This window comes from Hoplias malabaricus, chromosome 10, assembly GCF_029633855.1.
Source record: "Hoplias malabaricus isolate fHopMal1 chromosome 10, fHopMal1.hap1, whole genome shotgun sequence".
NCBI lineage: Eukaryota > Metazoa > Chordata > Actinopteri > Characiformes > Erythrinidae > Hoplias > Hoplias malabaricus.
Window position 1 is genome coordinate 40617292 of NC_089809.1, and position 23947 is coordinate 40641238.

The following is a 23947-nucleotide window of genomic DNA, read 5'->3' on the forward strand; positions in this document are numbered from 1 at the left end:
CTCAAAATAGACGATTATATTCAGAAATATACTGTTTATAAACCTGTTTTTATAACTCTCAATATTAATGACAGTTTCCTTAAATATAAAATGTCATTTATTGGATATGGATTCTGTTTTTTTGGGATTCTCAGAACTTTAGAAACTATTTTGACGCCCTAGTTCTTACTCAAAAATGTGAGACCTGTATCTGTCTGAAATGTGAAGTGTGTGCACACTGATTTGTTTATACACATCTCAACGATGGAACCTTATTCCTTTTCTTACACTAAGTCAGAAGAATAGAAACGTTCAAGATGAAGGCACTACCCCGATCTTTGTATTTTTTTAAAGCCCTATCGCCTTGAATCCGCAGCGGCTCTTTGGAGAGAAACAAAGTCGCGGTCACAGGGTTTGTATCCGTAAATTCTGACACTGAACTTCACGTCCCTGACCACTGCTGCTCCTCTGTCTCTGCCCTGTCTGAGCCAACATGGTGGCAGCACTCACTGGGAGATATTATAAAGCTATTTCACGTGGATTACAAATTACTACACAAATGAGAGTCAATCTACACCCCAGAGCTCTGTCGAGATGTGCAACCAGTTCACATTTAAGTACAGCCACCTAAATACCCTCCACCTCCACCCCCTGCAACCAACCTCACCGCTGACGCATTTGCTGACTTCTTCACCAGCAAAGTTGCTGCAATCAGCAGCCGGTTTTCTGACCCCTCTACACAGCCTTCGGCTCCCCCTTTGAATCCTCCTAAACCTACTGCTTCCTTCCCTTCTTTCACTCCTCTCACAGAAGACGAGGTATCAAATCTTCTTAGAGGTGGCCGTCCCACATCCTGTTCACTGGATCCCATTCCTACCACCCTACTGCAAACAATAGCCCCGTCCATTGTGTCCGCAGCCACTCATGTAATCAATTCCTCACTAACCTCTGGAACATTTCCAAACACCTTCAAGCAAGCTCAAGTAAGACCTCTACTCAAAAAACCTGCTCTTGCTCCTTCTATAGTAGAGAACTACCGACCAGTCTCTCTCCTCCCCTTCCTGTCTAAAATCATTGAAAGAGCTGTCTTTAAGCAGGCAACAAAATTCCTCTCCCAACATAACCTTCTTGACTCGAACCAGTCCGGCTTCAAGAGCGGCCACTCGACGGAAACTGCACTTCTGTCAGTAATGGAAGCTCTTAAAGATGCAAAAGCAACAGGTCAATCCTCAGTTCTCATTCTGCTCGACCTATCAGCAGCGTTTGATACGGTCAACCACCACATCTTACTAAACAAACTCACTGACATGGGCTTCAAGAACAATGCACTCTCCTGGTTTGAGTCTTATCTCACTGGACGATCCTTCAGTGTGTAATGGCTTGGACAAACATCAGCGCGACACCTCACCACAGGTGTGCCCCAAGGCTCGGTGCTGGGACCCCTCCTCTTTGCCTTGTACACTACCTCTCTAGGCCCAATCATACATTCGCACGGCTTCTCCTATCACTGCTATGCAGATGACACACAGCTCTATTTATCCTTTCCTCCAGGAGACACTTCAGTGGCAACTCGAATCTCTGACTGTCTCTCTGACATATCTACATGGATGAAGGAACATCACCTCCAATTGAATTTATCCAAAACTGAACTACTGGTCCTCCCAGCCAAGCAAGCTATACTCCACAACATCAGCATCAAGGTAGGGTCCCTATCAGTGGCTCCCACCAAGGTTGTAAGAAACCTAGGTGTCATGGTTGACGACCAGCTGACCTTCGCAGATCATGTTACCGCTGTAGCTCGATCGTGCCGCTTCTCCCTATTCAACATAAGGAAGATTAGGCCATACCTAACTCAACATACAATACAGCTCCTCGTTCAGACGTTAGTAATCTCCCGTCTAGACTATTGCAACGCCCTCCTGACAGGTCTTCCGACCTGTGCTGTGAGACCGCTACAGATGATCCAGAATGCGGCAGCACGCCTGGTCTTCAACCAACCAAAAAGAGCACATCTCACGCCCCTATTAGTTGAGCTGCATTGGCTACCCTTAGCTGCTCGCATCAAATTCAAATCACTAATGATGGCCTTCAGAGTATTCACTGGTTCTGCTCCCATCTACCTCAATAGACTCTTAAAACCATACGTTAGCGCCCGCCCTCTCCGTTCCTCAAAGGAGCGCCTACTAACACGACCAACCCTGCGTACAGGTCAGTTGAGGCTATTCTCATCTCTGGTACCACGCTGGTGGAACGAGCTTCCAAGCACTATCAGAGCAACAGCAACCCTCTCTGCATTCAAGAAATCATTGAAAACCCAGCTCTTCCGAGAGTATCTTTTGCACTGAATGTCTTTCTTAATAATGCACTTACTTCCTGGCATACTGCACTTAATGTAAGGTATTTTGCATAATTTGTGCTGTAGTTCGAATGTTAGCTCCTCTTTTGTAAGTCGCTTTGGATAAAAGCGTCTGCCAAATGCATAAATGTAAATGTAAATAAAACAGTAAGTAGGACGAAATATCAGAAAATCTCTGTCCAAATCTCTATATGAAGGGAAGGATAAGGTCATTAAAAAGGTAATTCCAGTGTGAATAAAAATTGTTTATAACATTTTCAGGTGTGAAAAATGCTATAAAAATACATTTGACTTCTAAACAACTGAAATCACAAGAACTGCAGCATCAGCAACATCTTAAAGTTGTAAATATTTAGCTTATATAACAGAGTTAGACCAATCAGAAGCCACTGTGCTGTAGATCACAACCACAGTTGACTGACCATCTGCAGCTCTACCTTCAGCGCTCAGAATTACAGCCACAACTTCATCATCTTGGGTATAAATTTCATTTTACATTTTGGGTATTCTTCTTACCTCTTCCTGAGCCATGTTTTTCTCTCAGAAAATAATGAAGAAGCTCCACAAAAACGTATCACCGTAGACGACCCTTTTCTGTAAACGCGGGGTGGGCCACGAGGACGTCAGACTTGTTACTAAACACCAGGCAAACTGTCAGTGTGCTGCTGAGTTCTCACAAAGAAATAAAGAAAACGCACAAAGACACAACCATGTTTCTCACCTGGTATTTTGGGTGGTGTACGAAATAATCTGGACATTCAGCTACTGCCATGTTCTCAAAAATTCACCTCAGCTGAAGAAAGAGCCTAGAAAAAGACAAATACAGAGGTACATTTAAAAATCCAGCACAGCAAGAGGTACACACTCTGAGATGAGCCTAAAGGTGAATCCCGTTTTACCCCCTAGCCCTACCTCTCCGTTTTGTCTGGGGCTGGGGGTTATGTACCCCTTGAACCTGAGGCATTTCAGAGTCACACTCCAAACGGCGGGTTATGACGCCTTGTGAAGATGCTGTGCAGCGCCCAAAGAAACCCACAGATGTCAGAATTTACTCCTTTAAACTCTCATCACCAGTGTATCATCTTAGTTTAATGTAGTTTCAGAGGATTACGGTCCTTCAGAACAAGCAGAAAACAGCATACATCTTGGAAATTCCAGTTCCACCTTAAATGCCACAGGTGCTAGAATGTAATTGCTTCAGCATTTAAGGTGGAAAGGGAAGCTGTGATCAAAATAAGCAGACAGCCGCTGAAGAACTGCTTTTTTATTTGTGTTCTGACGCCATATGAGGATCTTGAAGGATCGTCTGGTTTCGTAGGGGGAGAACGTAACTAGGGATGGGCGGTACCCATATTTTTGTACTATCATACAGTCTCAATCTTATCACAGGGTACGGTATTACTGTGGCGAGGGTGTGCACTCATGCTGCACTGAGCCTTATACCTGTGAGCACAAAGTCGAGTGAAGGGTTTTCTGAGCGTTTGTGATGTGCAGTCCAGCTCAACCTACGCATATTTTGACGATAAAAACCCATTTCGTAGAGATCAAATTTCAGCGACTTCATTTTGGAGGAAGAGAAGTTGCAAAATATAAGAACTGAGATGGTTCTACACTGTTTAGAAGCAGAGGTGGCTTGGTTTAGCACACCACAGCACAATGTTCTAGTGAACTGAGGCTCAAATCACACACAATTAGAGGTTAACGCCTCATAGCTTTTGTGTCTGAGTATTTTGTCTGTTTTCAACTTCATTCCCTTTTCTTTTAACACAAACGCAGCACTAAACTCAACTGCGGTGGGCTACTGACCTTGTTTTTTTTATCCCACAGTGCCCCCTTCTGGTGGCTCACTTAAATGTACAAATATGTTTGGCCATGTTCTTAAAGAAACAACAGAAATTTGACACACGTCTTAAATACCGCCCTCATTTCAAGATACCGTCCACATTTTTAAATACCATACGTTATTAATGTTATACTGCCCAACCCTAATAGTAACCACTACATCCTGCTTCTGATTGATACAGGCCGTTTCTTAACAGCAAGTACGTGAAGAATGAAAAGTCATAAACAATGGGACGTTCAGGTGGTTCTTGCCGACATTTTAAAATCAACGCATACTCCGAGATCAAGAACATCGAAGGACTTTAATAGTTCTAGGTTTGTGTTCTTGAATATCGGAGAATAAATTGTGCAGTGAAAGATGACGTCCAGCACTACACAATTACTTACAACACTTTTTTTAAAATTTTACAAATTCAGGTGCCAGCTAACTGCATTAGCAACAGTGCTACAAAACTAAACAGCTCGAGTTCCAAATGAGTTTCTGTGGTAATTCAAACAGTGAATAAAAACGTACGTACTTCTTACTGAAACACAATGTTCCACCTTAAAAGATGCTTAGCTTCGGAACATAAACAACCAGAGAGATAAGCAATTGCCCACCATCGTAGACATTCATCGCTCCCTGAGCTCCATCATGTACAAACTCCACTGTCATCACCGTTTATAACACAATATAACGCTAACTTGAACAGCCATTAATTGATGTGTGGAGGCTCAGGAGGGGCACCTCGGTGACCGCAGACTATTCCCAGCCTTCTAAGAGCTCACTGTTGTCTGGGTTAGGTCCAGAAGGCCTCATTTCCGGGCCCTGCCTTACATAATGGGAGCTGGATCTGAATGTTTCAGTGGTCAATGGTCTCTACTCACCAGGACAACAAAAGTGAGGGCAGCCCTGGGGGATGATGTCATGGCCGTAAATCACATGACCCCACCGTGGGCTGTGGAAGGGAGACAGTGTCTCTTTTGTTAACAGGTATCTGCCACAATTTTATCAGGGGACAGAAATACAGTAGCACAGCATTTTCATTCAGCACACCCTCCTGTGCCCAGCCTGGGTGTTCAGGCTTGCTGAGTACCGCTGAATGGCACTCCTCAAACGCTCAATGCCTGGGGTTCACTCAGCCATGGAGCGGCGATCCTGCCTCATCGAATACACTTGGCAGCATGCATCCACACACACAGTCACGCAACTGAGCGGGGATGCAGTCGAATTACGGCCAGGGGGGAAAGAAAATTCATTACATTTCAACATGTTCAGGATGAAGAAAACCTGCTGAGATTCAACCCTGGGCTTCAGCACCAACTCGGTGTGCCATCATCAGCAATGGCGTTTTCTTTGTGAAAATTCAAGTACATTTCACCCAGAAGGAAAACCACTAGGAATTGCGAACACACACCATGTGTATGTACCTATACAAAGTAAAACAACAATAAAGAACACATTAAAGCCAGAATTACAAACCTGCCTGTACCACCTTAAATGTGCAGTGCTCTGTCCTACTTTAAATGGTGCTATAATCATATTCCAGTGCCCCTCCCCCCACCCCTTTAAATTAAGAATACATTTGAGAGACACTTTGTACCGTAAACGTGCTGCTACCAACATTAAGTTCCACCCCAAATTGTTTTGATTTATTTTGTGGAGTGGGCGGGGTCATATTGAGGAGCAAGTGTTTCAGAGCACATCGGCAACGTAAACAGAAGTGAAAGACAGGTACGTTTATCTCATACACAATTCTACTCCCTGCGCTGGAGAGAGTCTCACAGCACTTACAAACAGATGCCCACTGCCTGTTTCTCAGGTGGTAAAGGATCCCACAGTGGAGCATAATGAGGAGAGATTTTATGAGAAGTTATCAACTGTTAGCCATATTAGCATTTTCATCATAGGATTTAATGGTATGCGTTTCTCTGCTCTTCATTATTTATTCATACACAGAGGAATATGTGCCTTGTGTCTGTAGTCTCTTGTGCTTGTGTATGATCTGTTTCAGTCTTTTCGCCGTGTTTACAGATAAATAACCTGATCCCGGTGTCCGTGAGCTCTGAGAGTGGAACAGATTCTTGGAGGGTAATGTTTTATTGTGACTGTCGGCTTAAATTATTCCTTTGGTTTGATTTAAAGTTTAATAAAGTAGTTCTCCTTGTCTGAAAACGAGTGTGATTAGTGAGAGACGTTTTCATGCAGCAGCGAAGCAGAATCCCAAATGTCTCCTTACACACCCACATAGTGTCTGTGCACTCACGTATTAAATAATGCTTAGTGAGCTATAAGGTTCACGTTTCCCTGTGGAAGTAGCATCTAATTACGGTCTGGGTGCAGTATTATTAGATTTATTATCTGTGAAGTGCACTATGTAGGGAGTGTGACACTACTTGGGACACGGCCTGAGCTCCTCTAGTGACCAGAGCTCTGTTTACAGATGTGACGTGGCTTAATGGGTCAGCGTTTCATAGTTATATTTTTTTTATCATTTTAACGTCTAAATGAGAATGAAGTTTCGACAGAAACTACTACATAAACATCAGTTTTTTATTTGAGTAGGTCCCTAATATGGCAGCTGCTCTGTACTGTGATGTCATCTACAACCCATGGATAAATTGTTGAACTTTAACAATGCTCTGATAAATTTTATTAAACTATATATATTTTATATAAAATTGAGGAGGTTTCCTCACCATTTGCTGCTCTACAATCAACGGCGAGACTACTGCCCACAATTGTAGACATTCTCTTTAATTATAATCTGCATAATATCCAAGGAAACACTCTCTTTAGTTCTTCAAAATGTGTGCATTTAAAAGAACCTTAAGCCTTTAGAACATTCTCCTGCAGCACTGCACAGATGTCTAAAGCACCAGCGTTATGTGACTTATTACTGAGTATTTTAAAAGACAGTGGACTAGAAGTGAAGGAAAAGCAGGGACTCTGAGAATGTCAATCTCCCCGCAACAAGGTGGAACATGCACTGCTTTCTCTGAGCGAAAGTGCAGGAAAAAGTCAATGCCATTTTAATTGTGATTTCTAGGGATTCCCTGCAGGAGACAGGGGTCCTCTGAGAATTCCCGAGGTGAAATCAAAAGCTGAAACCACAGGGGCCTCTTGTTAATAACGCATGTTATTCATACATATTGGACGCAAAATAATTATTTTTTACGATCCCTGAGACTTCCGGAAAGAAAAGAAACACTGTTCACCAGTGGCCTTGTGTGTGTATAAATAAAGCAACAGTGGCTTGAGCCTCCTACACTCAAATCTGTCATAGAATTTCAGTGTTGGGTCCAGAACTGGCTAGAGAGAAAAAGAAAGAAAGAAAAGAGAAAAGAGAGAATATCTTTTTCTGATGCAGAAGATCATAAAAGATGAGGACAGTTCTCAGAGCTGGGGGTTAACAGGTGTTTCACACCACACACAAACCAGTTCAGTTTAATTCGCACCAAGACCACTTTTTGGTCTTTGCTCTGGCATCGATCACATCTGCTATTCTGGTTCAGACCAAACGGAAGAGTCCAAACCAGGCGTGTGTGGAAGCACCCTAAACCTTACAGGACTAACACTGTGGCAGGGGGTTTGAATTACACATGTAAGATGAGGTTTGGCACATCTGTGCGCAGGAGTCTCACAGCCATCAGAACAGTTAAATGGTGCCGAGGCTGAGACGACATCATGGCTTTGTGGTGAGAAGTTCACGAGGGTTGACACTGCGCAGGGTGAGCTTTAATGTCTCGCTGCGATTAGAACTGGAGCAAAGGCCAGGTCTGGGATCACCACCAGCTATTTACAGTTAATCCTGATTGAAAGTGTTTCTCTGAACTGATCCTTACCTGAGCACGTCAGTCACTGGACACCGAAATGCAGACGCTAACAGACCGAAGCGATTTAATGACACAACAACGATAAATATATTGCCCCAAAAAATAACTGCTGTAAACAATATTACACAGACCACACCCACTCTGCACAGTAGCTGTGGATCTGTGAATATCACCCACCCCTAGTACACTGAGATTTCTGCCCGAATGACGACACAAATTACCTGCGGGATGTTTCTGGGGACAGTGCAACTTCTAAACAGTGTTTACAACAAGTCTTCCCCCACTCTCCTGCATTCACAAGGCTATAAATTCCAGCTTCTAAACTGGGCATGCTTAAAAATACCAGCGTCATTTATAGACCTGGCTTTCCAGAATGCAAACAGCAACACGAAGTGCACATGCTTAAAGAGGCCACACACACCATCGTTTGATCGCTTTCATTTTACACAACTCTGACTCCATGCTGTCATTAATTCCAGAAACATATAAACACCTACAAGGCCTTTAACAACTTTTTATAGCACAGACCCACAGCATTGGTACCAAGCACTAAGGACCCAGTAGTTCACTGTAGAGGGATCGAGGAGCTGTGCGTGTACAGTGTAGTTTGTGACTGATGTAGTTCACTGTAGAGAGAGCGAGGAGCTGTGTGTACAGTGTAGTTTGTGACTGATGTAGTTCACTGTAGAGGGAGCGAGGAGCTGTGCGTGTACAGTGCAGTTTGTGACTGATGTAGTTCACTGTAGAGAGAGCGAGGAGCTGTGCGTGTACAGTGTAGTTTGTGACTGATGTAGTTCACTGTAGAGGAAGCGAGGAGCTGTGTGTGTACAGTGTAGTTTGTGACTGATGTAGTTCACTGTAGAGGGAGCGAGGAGCTGTGTGTACAGTGTAGTTTATGACTGATGTAGTTCACTGTAGAGGGAGCGAGGAGCTGTGTGTATACAGTGTAGTTTATGACTGATGTAGTTCACTGTAGAGGGAGCGAGGAGCTGTGTGTGTACAGTGTAGTTTGTGACTGATGTAGTTCACTGTAGAGGGAGAGAGGAGCTGTGTGTACAGTGTAGTTTGTGACTGATGTAGTTCACTGTAGAGAGAGCGAGGAGCTGTGTGTGTACAGTGTAGTTTGTGACTGATGTAGTTCACTGTAGAGGGAGCGAGGAGCTGTGTGTGTACAGTGTAGTTTGTGACTGATGTAGTTCACTGTAGAGAGAGCGAGGAGCTGTGTGTGTACAGTGTAGTTTACTGTAGAGGGAGCGAGGAGCTGTGTGTGTACAGTGTAGTTTGTGACTGATGTAGTTCACTGTAGAGGGAGCGAGGAGCTGTGTGTGTACAGTGTAGTTTGTGACTGATGTAGTTCACTGTAGAGGGAGCGAGGAGCTGTGTGTACAGTGTAGTTTGTGACTGATGTAGTTCACTGTAGAGGGAGCGAGGAGCTGTGTGTGTACAGTGTAGTTTATGACTGATGTAGTTCACTATAGAGGGAGCGAGGAGCTGTGTGTGTACAGTGTAGTTTATGACTGATGTAGTTCACTGTAGAGGGAGCGAGGAGCTGTGTGCATGTATATTTTTAATAGATCTGTATCTGTGCTGAACCCGGAGTAACGACAATGCCTCTAATCTCTCTAGGATTTTGAAACTGTAATTCTAAGGTAAAAATTCTGCCCAGAGTTGCCTTAATATGAAAGGCCTGTAAACCAAGCCAACTACAACTCGGTACGTCTTGCTCAACCCCCTCATGCTTTCAGCTAAATAAAGATGATCACGGCTCAGTGAAGCGGTTTCTGGTTCTTTAACTCTGTCCAAACACAAGCCGCTCACAGCGAGGAATACCTCTGGACACCATTATCCCAAACACTCCTCGGGAATGCTGGGAGCACATTCTTTCCACATGGGGTATTGGGAGAAGAGCAGCTGAATGGCACACATTGATTTGTAGGCCAAAGTGCAAAACTGGGGTGGGAGGGTGGAGAGAGATTAGGGAATTTGGCCTGTCCTGTCCAGCTGTGATGTCCAGAGGCAACAGAGTCTTGCCCATGACCCTCAGCCCCCAGTCTAAGCCATAACACCGAGCCCTTCTCTCCTCTCCAGCGGGAGACGGCACTGCTCTCAGACCTCGCTCTGTTTAGGTTCTGATTGGACACGGCTGTAGACAGATCTGCTGAATCACTAAAACTGTGCTGTCAAAATGAACGCGTGGAATTAAATGCCTTATTTTTTTTAAAGCTAATTAATCATTTACCAAATGTCACCACACCTTCCTCCCATAATTCTCTTTTTTACTCTAGTGACGCTTTAGAGGTTTTATTCAGTGATGTAAACACAGCAGCACATGTTTGAGGAAACCCACGCATACACAAAACACACCACACTCCTCACAGACAGTCAGCCGGAGGAAACCCACGCAGACACAGGGAGAACACACCACACTCCTCACAGACAGTCACCCGGAGGAAACCCATTCAGACACAGGGAGAACACACCACACTCCTCACAGAGTCGCCGGAGGAAACCCACGCAGACACAGGGAGAACACACCACACTCCTCACAGAGTCGCCGGAGGAAACCCACGCACATCTACTTTTGTGATCGGTTTAAACTGTGCAAAATAAACAAAATTAAATTAAAATTAAGCCCTGTATCTTCTAGAAAAACAGAGGCAGCTCTAACTTCAACACTCAAAATTAAAGGTGCAGTATATGATTCTTGAGAATGATCGTAACTGGATTCTAGCATCGCTGTACCTTGCAGCTACCATCCAAAAGCTCTCTTTTAAGGCAGCTAAGTTTCTGAACCTTTTAAGGTGCATCTTTGATCCAGTCGTAGCTTGTGAATGGTTTAAGTTGAACACCCTGACTTGCTTGTAAGCTCCTCCCCTTCCCCCGTCCTTTTAATAACCAGGAAAGCCCAGTGCTGCTGATTGACTGAACTAGTTTTTACCGTTTGGTTTGTTCTGTTTCTTGTTCATGGAGCCAGGGTTGTGTACAAACCCCAGACTTTTTTTTTCCCCTCATTAAATAAATTCCCACATTACTTCAGTCTGTACATTCTCTGGAAAAATACTAATCTCACCCCTGCTGCATTCCTTTTAAATGATCTGAACGCTGGAACACGTACAGGCTTTTGATGGATGTTGGTGTCAAAATGTTGGAGGCTCGGTTGCGTACAGTAGCCAAGACGATACTGGACTTAATTCATATGCAACACCAGCCATGGGGTCAGCATTTTGATCAGCTGTGAGTCAGCAGTTTGCATCTTGGGTGCAAGAAATGTAAGAGATAAGAGCTTTAGACCACACTCCACAGCTAACTCTGAAACCCAGATCACTAGTGGGTCAGATTATAGACAGGCGACTTCTGTCAAACACTCAGTCTCACTCACTGCAGGTTACAAATACAGAATGGCTTTTAAAGCAACACTAGGTAGTATTTTTACCTTAAAGTTACAGCTTCAAAATCACTGTGATGCTCCACTGGGCTGTAACAGGGAAAATAGAGCCTCTGTTTTTGCTACTCCAGGCACTGCACTATGTAACTTCTGGAGAAGGATAAGGGGAAAAAAATAAATAAATAAAAAGATCACCACACCTCTCTGATGGAGCGCTCAGGACATGAAGTGACTGGGAACAGCAAGCCTGCCTCAAACTATAGCAATTTACTGTTTGAAAAGACATGAAAGTTTAAAACAATCAAACTGAAATTCTGTCTGTTCTTCAGGAGTAAAAATAGCATTACATCATTTCAGAAACATTTCCTTTAGTGGGGGTCAATCAAATTAAAAAAAATAATCACAGGGACATTCCGTGATTAATCACAAGTCAAAACGCTAGTACTTCCTTGTTTTTTTGGAAGGGCAATAAAACAAATGTATAAAGTGACATATGCAACAAAGGCATTCAAGGGAAGTGTTCTTTTTGAAAAAGAAGAAAGAAAGGGGGAGAAGGGAGAAAAAGAAGGAGAAGGCGGCTTCTGAACTCAACGATACTGTGTTTACATCTCCTAATACATCACTACACTCTGTAAAACCAGTGCATTATGGGAGGAATTTGTTACGAAATTTGGTAAAATGATCTATTTGCATAAAAAAAGCAAGCATTAACAATTCCAGATTAATCATTAAATATGTTAACGCTGACAGCACTACTTTATTTTCTTAAACACTGAAGACTCTACATTGTCTATCTTTTTTCAACATGACTGAATTCTTCAAACTTGCTGAAATCAAGGATTCCTCTGACTCCTACACCACGAGACCCCCTTAAGGCACATCCCCACATACCTTTTCCAAGGTTGTGATTACCACAAGGATCAGCAGAACATCGTGTTATGACAAGCTTAGCGCAGATCTGACACGACTGTAGCGCTCAAACCCCTTACGTCAGCTTTGTGTGCGAGAGCTTTATTCTCGAGGATCCGCCGCTGTGCCGTGACACGTACTCGCACGCAGGCCGCGGCACAAAGCAAATACTCCGCAGACAATAAGAAGGGGCTGCTCTCCGATACCATCTATCAAAACAATAACATTCCTGGGTTCATGTGTTTGAGCGAGCAGGTGGGTGTGGAGGGAAGGGTACCCTGTCAGACCTGGAGTCAGAGCTGCCTTCTCCACTATGGCTCAGTGACAGACGAGAGAACGTGGAGTGATGACCCCTGAACTCTCAACCTAACTTCATCTGAGATTTGTTTTTTGTTTTTTTTCTAAACTCAATACTGCCCTATGAAGTACAGGCGCCCCCTCCAGGGTGTGTTCCCGCCTGCGTCCCAATGATTCCAGGTAGGTTCTGGATCCACCGCGACCCTGAATGCATCTGAAGCCCACCAAGACACATGCTGTGAAACAATCAGAAAACAAGGGATAAAACAAGCTGTTTTGAATATGATCCTCTTCTAACGTCAAGTGCAGAGATTTTACAATCACCCCGCCCCCTCGCCTGAGTTTGTCCAATCGCAGCGCTGCACCTGTGTTAATGTGGGAGCGTAAAGACAAGAGAGTGCAGAGTGCAAAAAGCACTGAGTAAAAACAGAAAATGAGAACGTAAAAGAAGAGTGAAAACGGCTAAAAACCAGAGCTTCTGCTCCTCACTGCTGTGCACTCGGGGTCGGGGTGAACAGCGAGCGGCTCATTATCATTTAAAGGAACAGGCGCTGAAAGGTTTTGACAGCTTTGATGTAAAATGGACATATCCCCATCCTTTTTTTTTTCCTTAAGCAAAAAAACAGGTTTGGGCCCCAAAGCAGAGGGAATACGAAGCCAGACCCTAAAGTGAGAATAAGAGTCAAACTGGCCCCAGACAACAGCAGGCATTAGATCCACTGAGTAAATTCATCACAGAGAGAGAGAGACACAAACATTTTCAAAATCATGAGGCCGAGTCTCTTCTTTCGTATAAACAAACAATTCTGGCAGCACTTTCCTTACGATCATTAAGAGCGTACTTTGTAAACAGTTCTTAAAATATCTGTTTGCTTTGGCACTGCTGCCCAGGGGCCCGGCAGATTCCCAGCAGCTGTGCGCCAGTAGATCCACAAACTGGGCTTGGCAGCATGGAACAAAACTATGACAAGAACTTGGGTCAACTCTTAGCCAAAAGAACGAGCCCAAACTAGTCAACAGCTCTAGAGACAGTTATCAGTTCTCGCTGCTGATATAGTGGTGACGATCTCAGATTCACTGGGGACAGGTTCTGAAACAAAGCCACGGTGGCTCCAAGGAGAAGTCTGCGGAGCTGTGCTGAGAGCAGCTGAGGATCCATTGCCCCATGTATAGAGCTGTTGCGGTGAAAGAATTCCCTGTGTGGTGATTTAATTTGCACCAAGTCTTGAATAATCTATGAGTCCAATCAGAGAACAAACTCAAATCGGACAAGGTCTTTAAAAGACGGCAACTGTATCCAAGTATAGATTATAGTCATTTATGCTCATTATAGCTTCCTGGTGGAATTTCCCAAACCAGTGGCCAGCACAGTGGTCACATCTCGGTAGATACTGCACTAGTGGATGATTTTATTAATGACTAGAGTCATCATTGTGGAGCGAAAGGCGGGGGAGAGCCTGATGTCACGGAGATGAATGGCTGCGCTTGGAGAAAGGCTTTTGGGAACATGGACAATCACTAATTGGATGAGGGTTCTAGGAAACAGGCCTTTATGCAGCCGGACTGAAAAATGGGATGGGAGCTGTAACGCCTGTGCCCATGTTTGCTGTGTGGGTGGGCTGGCTGCCTGCCTCCAACCCCCCCCAGCCCCAAACTCTAAATACGAAATTCAATAGGTCCCATCCATGCTTCAGAGAAAAACAAAAATGTTACACAAAAGTATGAACAAGGAAGATGATCAAGCTTCACGGACTATTGGCAAACTCTGCACGGAGCTGTGCGTCCAAATCAAAAAACCACAGCTGGTAACAAGTAAGCTATAATATGATGGAATGACTCTAAATAAATAATTTGATTTACGGAAGCTGCCATTAATATTCCAAACGGGCGATGGATTTTGGGGCGAATGATGTCAAATGTTTGCACAGCGCTAAACCTGAGATTAGTGAAGGTCATCTTAAAGAATATCAGGCCTCATTGTGCTGCTGTTGTGTGTCGTTTCCAGTGGAACAGCACAGGAAATACTGATAGTCCTCAGCTTTCCCAAAGACAGACAGAAGAAATTAGCTCCAAAAGAAACACGGCTCTGCTCTCGTCTCTTTACTCTAGGGGCATTTCATTCATTCCATCGATCACAGCTGTGGAGAGACTGGACCGAGTGACGAAAGCACGACGCGCCACAGACGCAGCCCTAAACCCCAGTATATGGAGCAAGTATCGTACGATGCAATGAGAACATTCACCGCTTCTCTCCGTCAGCGTCCTCTGACTGGTTTACGGAGCCTGAGAGTCACAGTACAGACTTGGCGCTCGTGGAAGAATCTGAGGAATCAGCAGCTCTGGATCAGCTCTGGACAGTCGGCGGTGTGTAGGTTTAGACTCTGCTGTGTGTCGTCGTCTGTGTTCTGGATCGAATTGAATAGTCCTGTTTGTTCCAGAGAGAGGGTCTACTGCCACCATCTGACCTCACCACCTAGAGCGAGCCTCAATAACTACAGCATCGACCTTCATGTAGCGGGATTTTACAAACAATATTTGTGTTTTACCGTGCCTTAATAATTTAGAGTACTTCCATCATGTTAAGACTGGTGTGTTACCAGATGGGTGACATGTACACGTTTCTGTAAATGCACTCTTTAATCTGCACATCTGGTGGAGTCATGGTCTTACGCTGCTTTCACACTGAACGCTGTAGGCACGGGAAGCTTCCGTCAACACCACTCACAGTCTCCCATACATTTGCTGGTTGGGCTTTTTTGTAGCGAGGGACGATCAACAGAAAGAGGGAAATTCTTGTTTTATTTACATTAAAGATTGATTTAGGCTTAACTTTACACTTTTTTAGACAGTTTTAAATCAATTGTCATATCGCCAAAAATGTCGGTATCGCTAAAATACACCTCAGTGGAACATCAATGATTTTAAAGCTGTACTTTATGCTACCTAGTGTTGCTTTAAAGGCAGGAACACACCCTGAAGGGACCACACACTTACACATTTACTCACACACACCTGTGGACACTTGCATCACCAATTCACCTACCAAGATGCATTTTTGAACCATGGGAGGACAACCACAAACACCCCAAACTGCGTGACAGAGACACTACCTGCAGCGCCACCCACCACCATCCTTCCCTCCCTTTATTTCAGGACACAGTTTAAAATACCTAGTGCTACTTTAAATCATAATCACAATATTGGTCCGAAAATAGTTCCCCAAATCGTTCAGCCCTGGTGTGAACTGAGGACAACGTGAACTGCATTACCTGGAGGGCAGGATTATCCTTGTTCCTCACAGTATGGGTACGATAAAGTTCAACAAACACACCTGAGAACCACTCACTCCCACAATTTTCACAATATACACTCACTGGCAGGTCTGAATGTAACTGTTTTGAAGCTGATAGAGTGTAGTGTTGCAAAATTCCAAGAACTTTCTAAATTGGGAAATTTACCATGGGGATTAACAGGTAATTATGGGAATTAACCGGAATAAAATGGATATAATCAAAGCTAAAGGTGGGAAACTTACATATTTGTGGTAAAAAAAAAATATACTGAAGCATAATCTTGGCTCAAAAAAATTAGACATGATTTCAAAACCTTAGAATAGCAAAGCTGCACCTCAATCCCAAGCACATGGCACATTACACACTGAAGGGCTACTGAGACCAAGCCCCTGCACTGTTCATTCCTCCATCACATGTACAGCATATGTCCAGATGATTTCTAGAAACCTGACAGTCACCTCCTGAAAACACACCTGACTTTCAGTAGTGCTTTGGTCTAAACGCAAGCTTTAACGAGGTTCATATTTGTATTGACAGTATTAGCACTGAAACATTTGAGCAACTATTTAAGCAACTTCATTTAAGAGAGTAGTTTATCAAGGCAAGCAGGCTAGCAAAAGGTTAGCTTAACAAGGCTAGCATAGGCTAGCTACCTATAGTTTTTGCCTCAACAGGTTTCTCTAACCAAGATTTAATACTTATTATTTAACATTTTGAAGACCATTGTCATTTTATTCAACAGAAGAATGCCATGTGCATCAATTATGACATCACAGGTGTCATTAATTATTGTATTGTTATGCCTTCATGTCTGCTTTAAAAAAGAAAAAAGTACATTGATGATAGTGTATGATATTTTCTTTATTATCCATTAATTCCAATAAATTCTCAAAGTAAAAGTTTAAGTTCCCAAGCTAATTGTACCATGGAAAGTTACTACTAATTTACTGGAAATGTATCAGAAATATTCCACAAAACAGAAAAAACAATATATAAAATTAAAAAACACTACCCATCTTACATGGGCTCAGTTGTACTCCAGAATGCACTGGTTGGCAAGTCGCTCGTGAAGTTAGTTTGTTTAAGAGCTGGGATTAAGATTCCAGTGTATAGACTGTGTGATATTTGCTGGAAGGTTGCCAGATCTTGTGAGCCTGAGAAGCACAGACGTTCCAGTCAGAAGTTAGTCACTTTAATGAAACTAGTGTTCCTTCTAGAGTTGTTGCGTTCCTGCTCCAGAGATTAAACACTGTATTCACACATTTAATGTTGCATTTAACAGCTGCACTCATCCTAGGAGGAGGTTGTTAGAGAAAAGTTATTGCTTTCTGAAAGTGACTTATATAAACATTGCTTATATGAATCGCTTCCTACGTTTTGGGTTTACAGCATCAAACAGAAAATCCTCTAAATTATTTCTGAGCTAGCGTCACTCAGTGGCTTCACGCTGTCACAGAGCTTGAACGTGCACAGCTTGATTCACCAAAATAAGGAACGTCGTAATCTCACTGATCACAGCAGCCGACGGGACCTAACCTTTCCAGAGTCCAACGCAACCTCCATAAGAAGATAAACAATGTCCAGCAGGGATTTACATTCCACTGAGCAGTGGTGTCCAGGCCTCGCCCTAGTCTTATCGCATTGCCCGTGTCTCATAGCGCTGTTCCAACAAAAAAAAAAAAAATAAATAAAAACCTGGATCCTGAACATGGTCTGTTCCTGATTTTCCGAACGTTGGTTCTTTGCAACAAACCGGCCCAAGTTTCCAACAGTGACAGGAACCAAGGAAACCTCATCAGTGGGGGGGCGCTGTGTTCCAGCATCGCTGTGTCTGAATTCAGCTCCAGAGCTGAGTTAGGGCAGTCACGTTGAAAGATTTCCCCGTGCTGTGAGGTAACAAGACTCAGCAGTGCAACATGCGCCCCAAATTACTTAATTCATCCTGTTTCTAGCTCTACACTTCTCACTGTCACCTGGATCCGGCCTGAACCGTTTGTTCTGAGGCTGCTCCGTGACCTGACGCTGCTGGAGGCGGTTGGGCATCGATAGCTGAATGAGATCTCAAATTTGCATTTCCCCGTTTCAATGCATCTTTTCTGGCACTGCTTTGGCACATTGCCTCGTCTATATTACCTGGCACACCCTTTTCATTTGGTTAAAAAGCTGAAATGCTCCCAAACTGCCAAAGCTGCATTTGGATTTGTGGCTGGTTTGCTGCCATTGCGTCCATTTTGTAAAACGAAGGCTGACACTCAGCCGTTCAGATGCCAACAGTTGAGAGAAATTACTTTCTCAAAAACAAGACCATTCAAATATTGGGAAGCATATCTACCATTTGTAGCTGTGAGCCTGGTCAATATTGAGAAATTACCATATTTCAGTTACTGTGACAGCCCTCATGGTTTATCCACTGTTTACAGCACGGTCAGATCAGACTGAGATGATACACACGTGTTCCAAGCCCACAATCGTAGGGGAAAAAACTAAAATATGTAAAAGACACAAGGAAGAAAACAAAAGTTTTGAGAAGAGATTTGAAGTGAGACAGAAAGCAGTTAAATTTGAATTCTCGTTCTGCAGATTTCAGTTCAAACTTCCAGTTCCACCTTAAACGATGCTGTAGCATCAAGCACTAGCATGTACTCGCTTCAGCACTTAGGGTGGAACTGGAAATTCCAAGACATCGGATACTAGCCATGCTTTTTTTTCCCCTGTTTGTTCTGAAGTAAAAAGCCATAATCAACTGAACCAACATTAAACTAAGATAATTCACCGGTGACCTTAGTGTTTAGAGAAGAAAATACCGACATCTGTGGGGCTCTCTCATTAAGAACTGAGTCATTCTCTTCACAACAGATCTGATCTATGTTGAAAAGGTAAGGTTTTCATTATTTGAAGAGAAACAATAACATCTACAAAGCAAACAAATTCCATCTTAGCTGCAGATTCACTTCAAACCAGCTTTATTCTACAGAAAAAGCAAGAAAAGCCAAACATGGGTCAACAGAATGAAGACCAGCCCTGAGACACTTCTCAAACCCTGCTGAGATAGCCATCAACATTCATTCAGTGGCCCCTGACTTAAATCAATGAAGGGTTGGGGGAGATCTGAAACCAAACCAAAACCATCTCCATCCAATACTTAGACAACAAGAACTTTCTACTGCATTAAAGTGCATTATCGTTTACTCTGTGCTTTGCCAAAACCGAAAGCTCACTCACTGCCACAGAAATGGCTTTAAAGCTTTAGTGCTGTTGACCCAAATGTCTCATTAGAATAACTACTGACACAGACCCATCCAGAAGTTCTACCTGAAACCCACGGTCCAATCCTTTGTTGAAAGAGTTTCAGCTGCCAACGCTGCTCAAACAGTGGTATCTCATGAATCTTCTAGTTGTCACCAGCTTCAGATCGCTTCAAAACCAATGGACTATAATTAGTTTCACTCTGATTGGTGTTTTCAGTGTTATAATCAAATCAATAGACTGTAGCATAATGGCAGGCTTTTTATACATTTCAGATGTTTCCTCTCCGTATACTGTTCTCCAGTGGGTCTGCGCTGGAAACGGGTTAAAAAGTGAGTATCCCCTAGAGTATCCCCTGTCCTGTATATGTCTCTAGAGTACAGCCTGTGTGTTGTGTTCTGGTGTTGTGTTCTGGTGTTGCGTTCTGGTGTGGTGTGTTGTGGACGGGTGTGTTGTGGACGGGTGTGTTGTGTTGTGTTGTGTTCTGGTGTCCTGTGTTGTGTTCTGGTGTCCTGTGTTGTGTTCTGGTGTCCTGTGTTGCGTTCTGGTGTCCTGTGTTGCGTTCTGGTGTCCTGTGTTGCGTTCTGGTGTCCTGTGTTGCGTTCTGGTGTCCTGTGTTGCGTTCTGGTGTCCTGTGTTGTGTTGCGTTCTGGTGTGTTGTGTTGTGGACGGGTGTGTTGTGTTGTGGTGTGTTGTGGACGGGTGTGTTGTGTTCTGGTGTCCTGTGTTGTGTTCTGGTGTCCTGTGTTGTGTTCTGGTGTCCTGTGTTGTGTTCTGGTGTCCTGTGTTGTGTTCTGGTGTCGCGTTCTGGTGTGTTGTGTTGTGGACGGGTGTGTTGTGGACGGGTGTGTTGTGTTCTGGTGTGTTGTGTTGTGTTGTGTTCTGGTGTGTTGTGTTGTGTTGTGTTCTGGTGTCCTGTGTTGTGTTCTGGTGTCCTGTGTTGTGTTCTGGTGTCCTGTGTTGTGTTCTGGTGTCCTGTGTTGTGTTCTGGTGTCCTGTGTTGTGTTGTGTTCTGGTGTTGCGTTCTGGTGTCCTGTGTTGTGTTGTGTTCTGGTGTTGCGTTCTGGTGTCCTGTGTTGTGTTGTGTTCTGGTGTTGCGTTCTGGTGTCCTGTGTTGTGTTGCGTTCTGGTGTGTTGTGTTGTGGACGGGTGTGTTGTGTTGTGGTGTGTTGTGGACGGGTGTGTTGTGGTGTCCTGTGTTGTGTTCTGGTGTCCTGTGTTGTGTTGTGTTCTGGTGTCCTGTGTTGTGTTCTGGTGTCCTGTGTTGTGTTCTGGTGTCCTGTGTTGCGTTCTGGTGTCCTGGTGTTGCGTTCTGGTGTCCTGGTGTTGCGTTCTGGTGTCCTGGTGTTGCGTTCTGGTGTCCTGGTGTTGCGTTCTGGTGTCCTGGTGTTGCGTTCTGGTGTCCTGGTGTTGCGTTCTGGTGTCCTGGTGTTGCGTTCTGGTGTCCTGGTGTTGCGTTCTGGTGTCCTGGTGTTGCGTTCTGGTGTCCTGGTGTTGCGTTCTGGTGTCCTGGTGTTGCGTTCTGGTGTCCTGGTGTTGCGTTCTGGTGTCCTGGTGTTGCGTTCTGGTGTCCTGGTGTTGCGTTCTGGTGTGTTGTGGACGGGTGTGTTGTGGACGGGTGTGTTGTGGACGGGTGTGTTGTGTTGTGGTGTCCTGTGTTGTGTTCTGGTGTTGCGTTCTGGTGTCCTGTGTTGTGTTGTGTTCTGGTGTTGCGTTCTGGTGTCCTGTGTTGTGTTGTGTTCTGGTGTTGCGTTCTGGTGTCCTGTGTTGTGTTGCGTTCTGGTGTTGCGTTCTGGTGTCCTGTGTTGTGTTGCGTTCTGGTGTGTTGTGTTGTGGTGTGTTGTGGACGGGTGTGTTGTGTTCTGGTGTATCCTGTGTTGTGTTCTGGTGTATCCTGTGTTGTGTTCTGGTGTATCCTGTGTTGTGTTCTGGTGTATCCTGTGGATGGGTGTATCCTGTGGATGGGTGTATCCTGTGTTGTGTGTGAGAAAAGTTCACATTAATCAGCATCACACCAGCAGTAATTAAGGATGTATTTAAAGCTTGCATTAACAATTAGTATCACAGCAGCAGTATTAAGAATTATATTCAAAGCTTGCAAATAGTAGAATAAGAGTGTGTTTATTAGCAGTATCAGGGGAAAGATGTGGGGTGAAGAGAGTGCAGAGGCAAATGCATCTAAACAGGGAACGAAAACTCAGAACCAAGAGACCTACGGCAACAGGAAATGAACATTGCACAAATGACAATTCCCTGGTTCAAACCAGTGCTGTGGTTGGAATGCGATGCCTCTGCACAACTCAGAACAGCGTGGGGGTTTGTCTGTATAATCTAGTGTATGTGACATTCTTTGAACTCCTAGTGAGTGGACATCGTTCCCAGAGAGCTCTTTGCAAATAAACTTTTTATTGTGGTAAACCTTTGACGTTCCGGGTCCTTCTTCCTACATCCCAGAGAAAATGAATGCGCATGTGTTACAGATGATTTAAAGGGAAACACTCAACATATATTCTGGTGTCCTGTGGTGGGGATAGGTGTGTTGTGTTGTGGACAGGTGTGCTGTGGACAGGTGTGTTGTGTTGTCCTGTGGACAGGTGTGTGTTGCGGTGTGGTGTCCTGTGCTGTGGACAGGTGTGGTGTGTGTTGTGTGTGTTGTGTTCTGTTGTGTGGTCAGGTGTGTGGTGTCCTGTGCTGTGGACAGGTGTGTTGTGTTGACAGGTGTGTTGTGTTCTGTTGTGTGGACAGGTGTGTTGTGTGGACAGGTGTGTTGTGTTCTGTTGTGTGGACAGGTGTGTTGTGTTCTGTTGTGTGGACAGGTGTGTTGTGTTCTGTTGTGTGGACAGGTGTGTTGTGTTCTGTTGTGTGGACAGGTGTGTTGTGTTGACAGGTGTGTTGTGTTGACAGGTGTGTGGTGTTCTGTTGTGTGGTCAGGTGTGTGGTGTTCTGTTGTGTGGTCAGGTGTGTTGTGTTCTGTTGTGTGGTCAGGTGTGTTGTGTTCTGTTGTGTGGTCAGGTGTGTTGTGTTCTGTTGTGTGGACAGGTGTGTGGTGTTGACAGGTGTGTGGTGTTCTGTTGTGTGGACAGGTGTGTTGTGTTCTGTTGTGTGGTCAGGTGTGTTGTGTTGACAGGTGTGTTGTGTTGACAGGTGTGTTGTGTTCTGTTGTGTGGACAGGTGTGTTGTGGACAGGTGTGTGGACAGGTGTGTGGACAGGTGTGTGGACAGGTGTGGTGTGTTCTGTTGTGTGGACAGGTGTGGTGTGTTCTGTTGTGTGGACAGGTGTGGTGTGGACAGGTGTGGTGTGGACAGGTGTGGTGTGTTCTGTTGTGTGGACAGGTGTGGTGTGTTCTGTTGTGTGGACAGGTGTGGTGTGGACAGGTGTGGTGTGTTCTGTTGTGTGGACAGGTGTGGTGTGGACAGGTGTGGTGTGTTCTGTTGTGTGGACAGGTGTGGTGTGGACAGGTGTGGTGTGTTCTGTTGTGTGGACAGGTGTGTGGTGTGGACAGGTGTGGTGTGTTCTGTTGTGTGGACAGGTGTGTGGTGTGGACAGGTGTGTGGTGTTCTGTGGTGTGGACAGGTGTGTGGTGTTCTGTTGTGTGGACAGGTGTGTGGTGTTCTGTTGTGTGGACAGGTGTGTGGTGTTGACAGGTGTGTGGTGTTCTGTTGTGTGGACAGGTGTGTGGTGTTCGGGTGTCCTGGAGTGTGTTGTGGACGGGTGTGCTGTAACTCTTCGGGTGGGGAAGGGTCTGAAGTTTTTCTAGAAAAAAGCCAGTGCGCTGAGCGTGGAGACCACGCCAACAGCCCGCGACAGGAGCGGGTCGGCCATGTTCTCACCTCACCCTAAACTTAACGGTCACTTTCACACCCTCCAGCTGAGCACGTGAGACACGTTTACGCGAATAAACCTCCACAAACGGCAACAAGCACGAAACAGAAGTGTAAATCTCACAGAAACCCCGCTCCTACCCACACTCTCTCTCTGAAACACGCCGAGATTTCACCTGGAACGGGTTTTAAACAAGAAAACTTGGAGCGAAAAAGGTTTCAAACACAAACCTACACACAGCCCCGGTCCGCTTCAGCTCCGAGTAATCCGAGTTACAGTCGGTCCGATATCCTTCAGAAATGTCCCAGCTGTGTTTCCGTCACCCGCCGAAGATTCCGGGCGCGAACCTTAAAGAGAAACAGTCCGGTCTTCTCGCCTCAGAACCTGGGTCTTATTCGCCCAGCGCCGCGGGTTAAACCGAGCTCCACTCTCTGCTCCCACAAGACTGATCTTTACCACGACTGACGCGCTCTCTCTCTCTCTCTCTCTTTTACGCTCTCTCGCTCTCTCTCTCTCTCTCTCTAACACACTCTCATTCTCTCTCTCTCTCTCTCTCTCTCTCTCTCTCTCTCTCTCAATTTCAATTCGATTCAGCTGGTCTTTATTGACGTCACTTAATTATTTAAGCAAATTATCTTTCTCATACTCTCTCTCTCTCACTCTCTCACTTACTCTTTTACACACACACTCAGCCACTCTCTCTCTCTCTCTCACACACACACACTCAGCCACTCTCTCTCTCTCTCTCACACACACACACTCAGCCACTCTCTCTCGTACACACACACACACACACTCAACCACTCTCTCTCTCTCTCTCTCTCTCTCACACACACACACACACACACACACTCAACCACTCTCTCTCTCTCTCTCTCTCTCTCACACACACACACACACACACACACTCAACAACTCTCTCTTTCCCACACACACACACACTCAACCACTCTCTCTCTCACACACACACACACACACACACTCAACAACTCTCTCTCTCT

General features: G+C 44.7%; 1 protein-coding gene across 5 annotated transcripts in view; it reads right to left on the minus strand.

Annotated features, from left to right (window-relative positions):
• grb10b (growth factor receptor-bound protein 10b) overlaps positions 1-23595 on the minus strand; it is an 85352-nt gene extending 61757 nt beyond the window's left edge. Inside the window, exons 1-3 of one of the 5 annotated variants that reach the window (XM_066683716.1) lie at positions 23181-23595; positions 3057-3141; positions 2852-2970 (exon numbers count right to left, since the gene is read on the minus strand). In XM_066683716.1, coding sequence (XP_066539813.1) covers positions 2852-2866 — 15 coding nt within the window. In that variant the 5' untranslated portion in view covers positions 2867-2970; positions 3057-3141; positions 23181-23595. Of the gene's footprint in view, positions 1-2851; positions 2971-3056; positions 3142-19189; positions 19726-23176 lie in introns of those variants that run through there. The other 4 variants (XM_066683715.1, XM_066683712.1, XM_066683711.1 and 1 more) reach the window with 4 other exon arrangements.
• Positions 23596-23947: the final 352 nt, after the last annotated feature.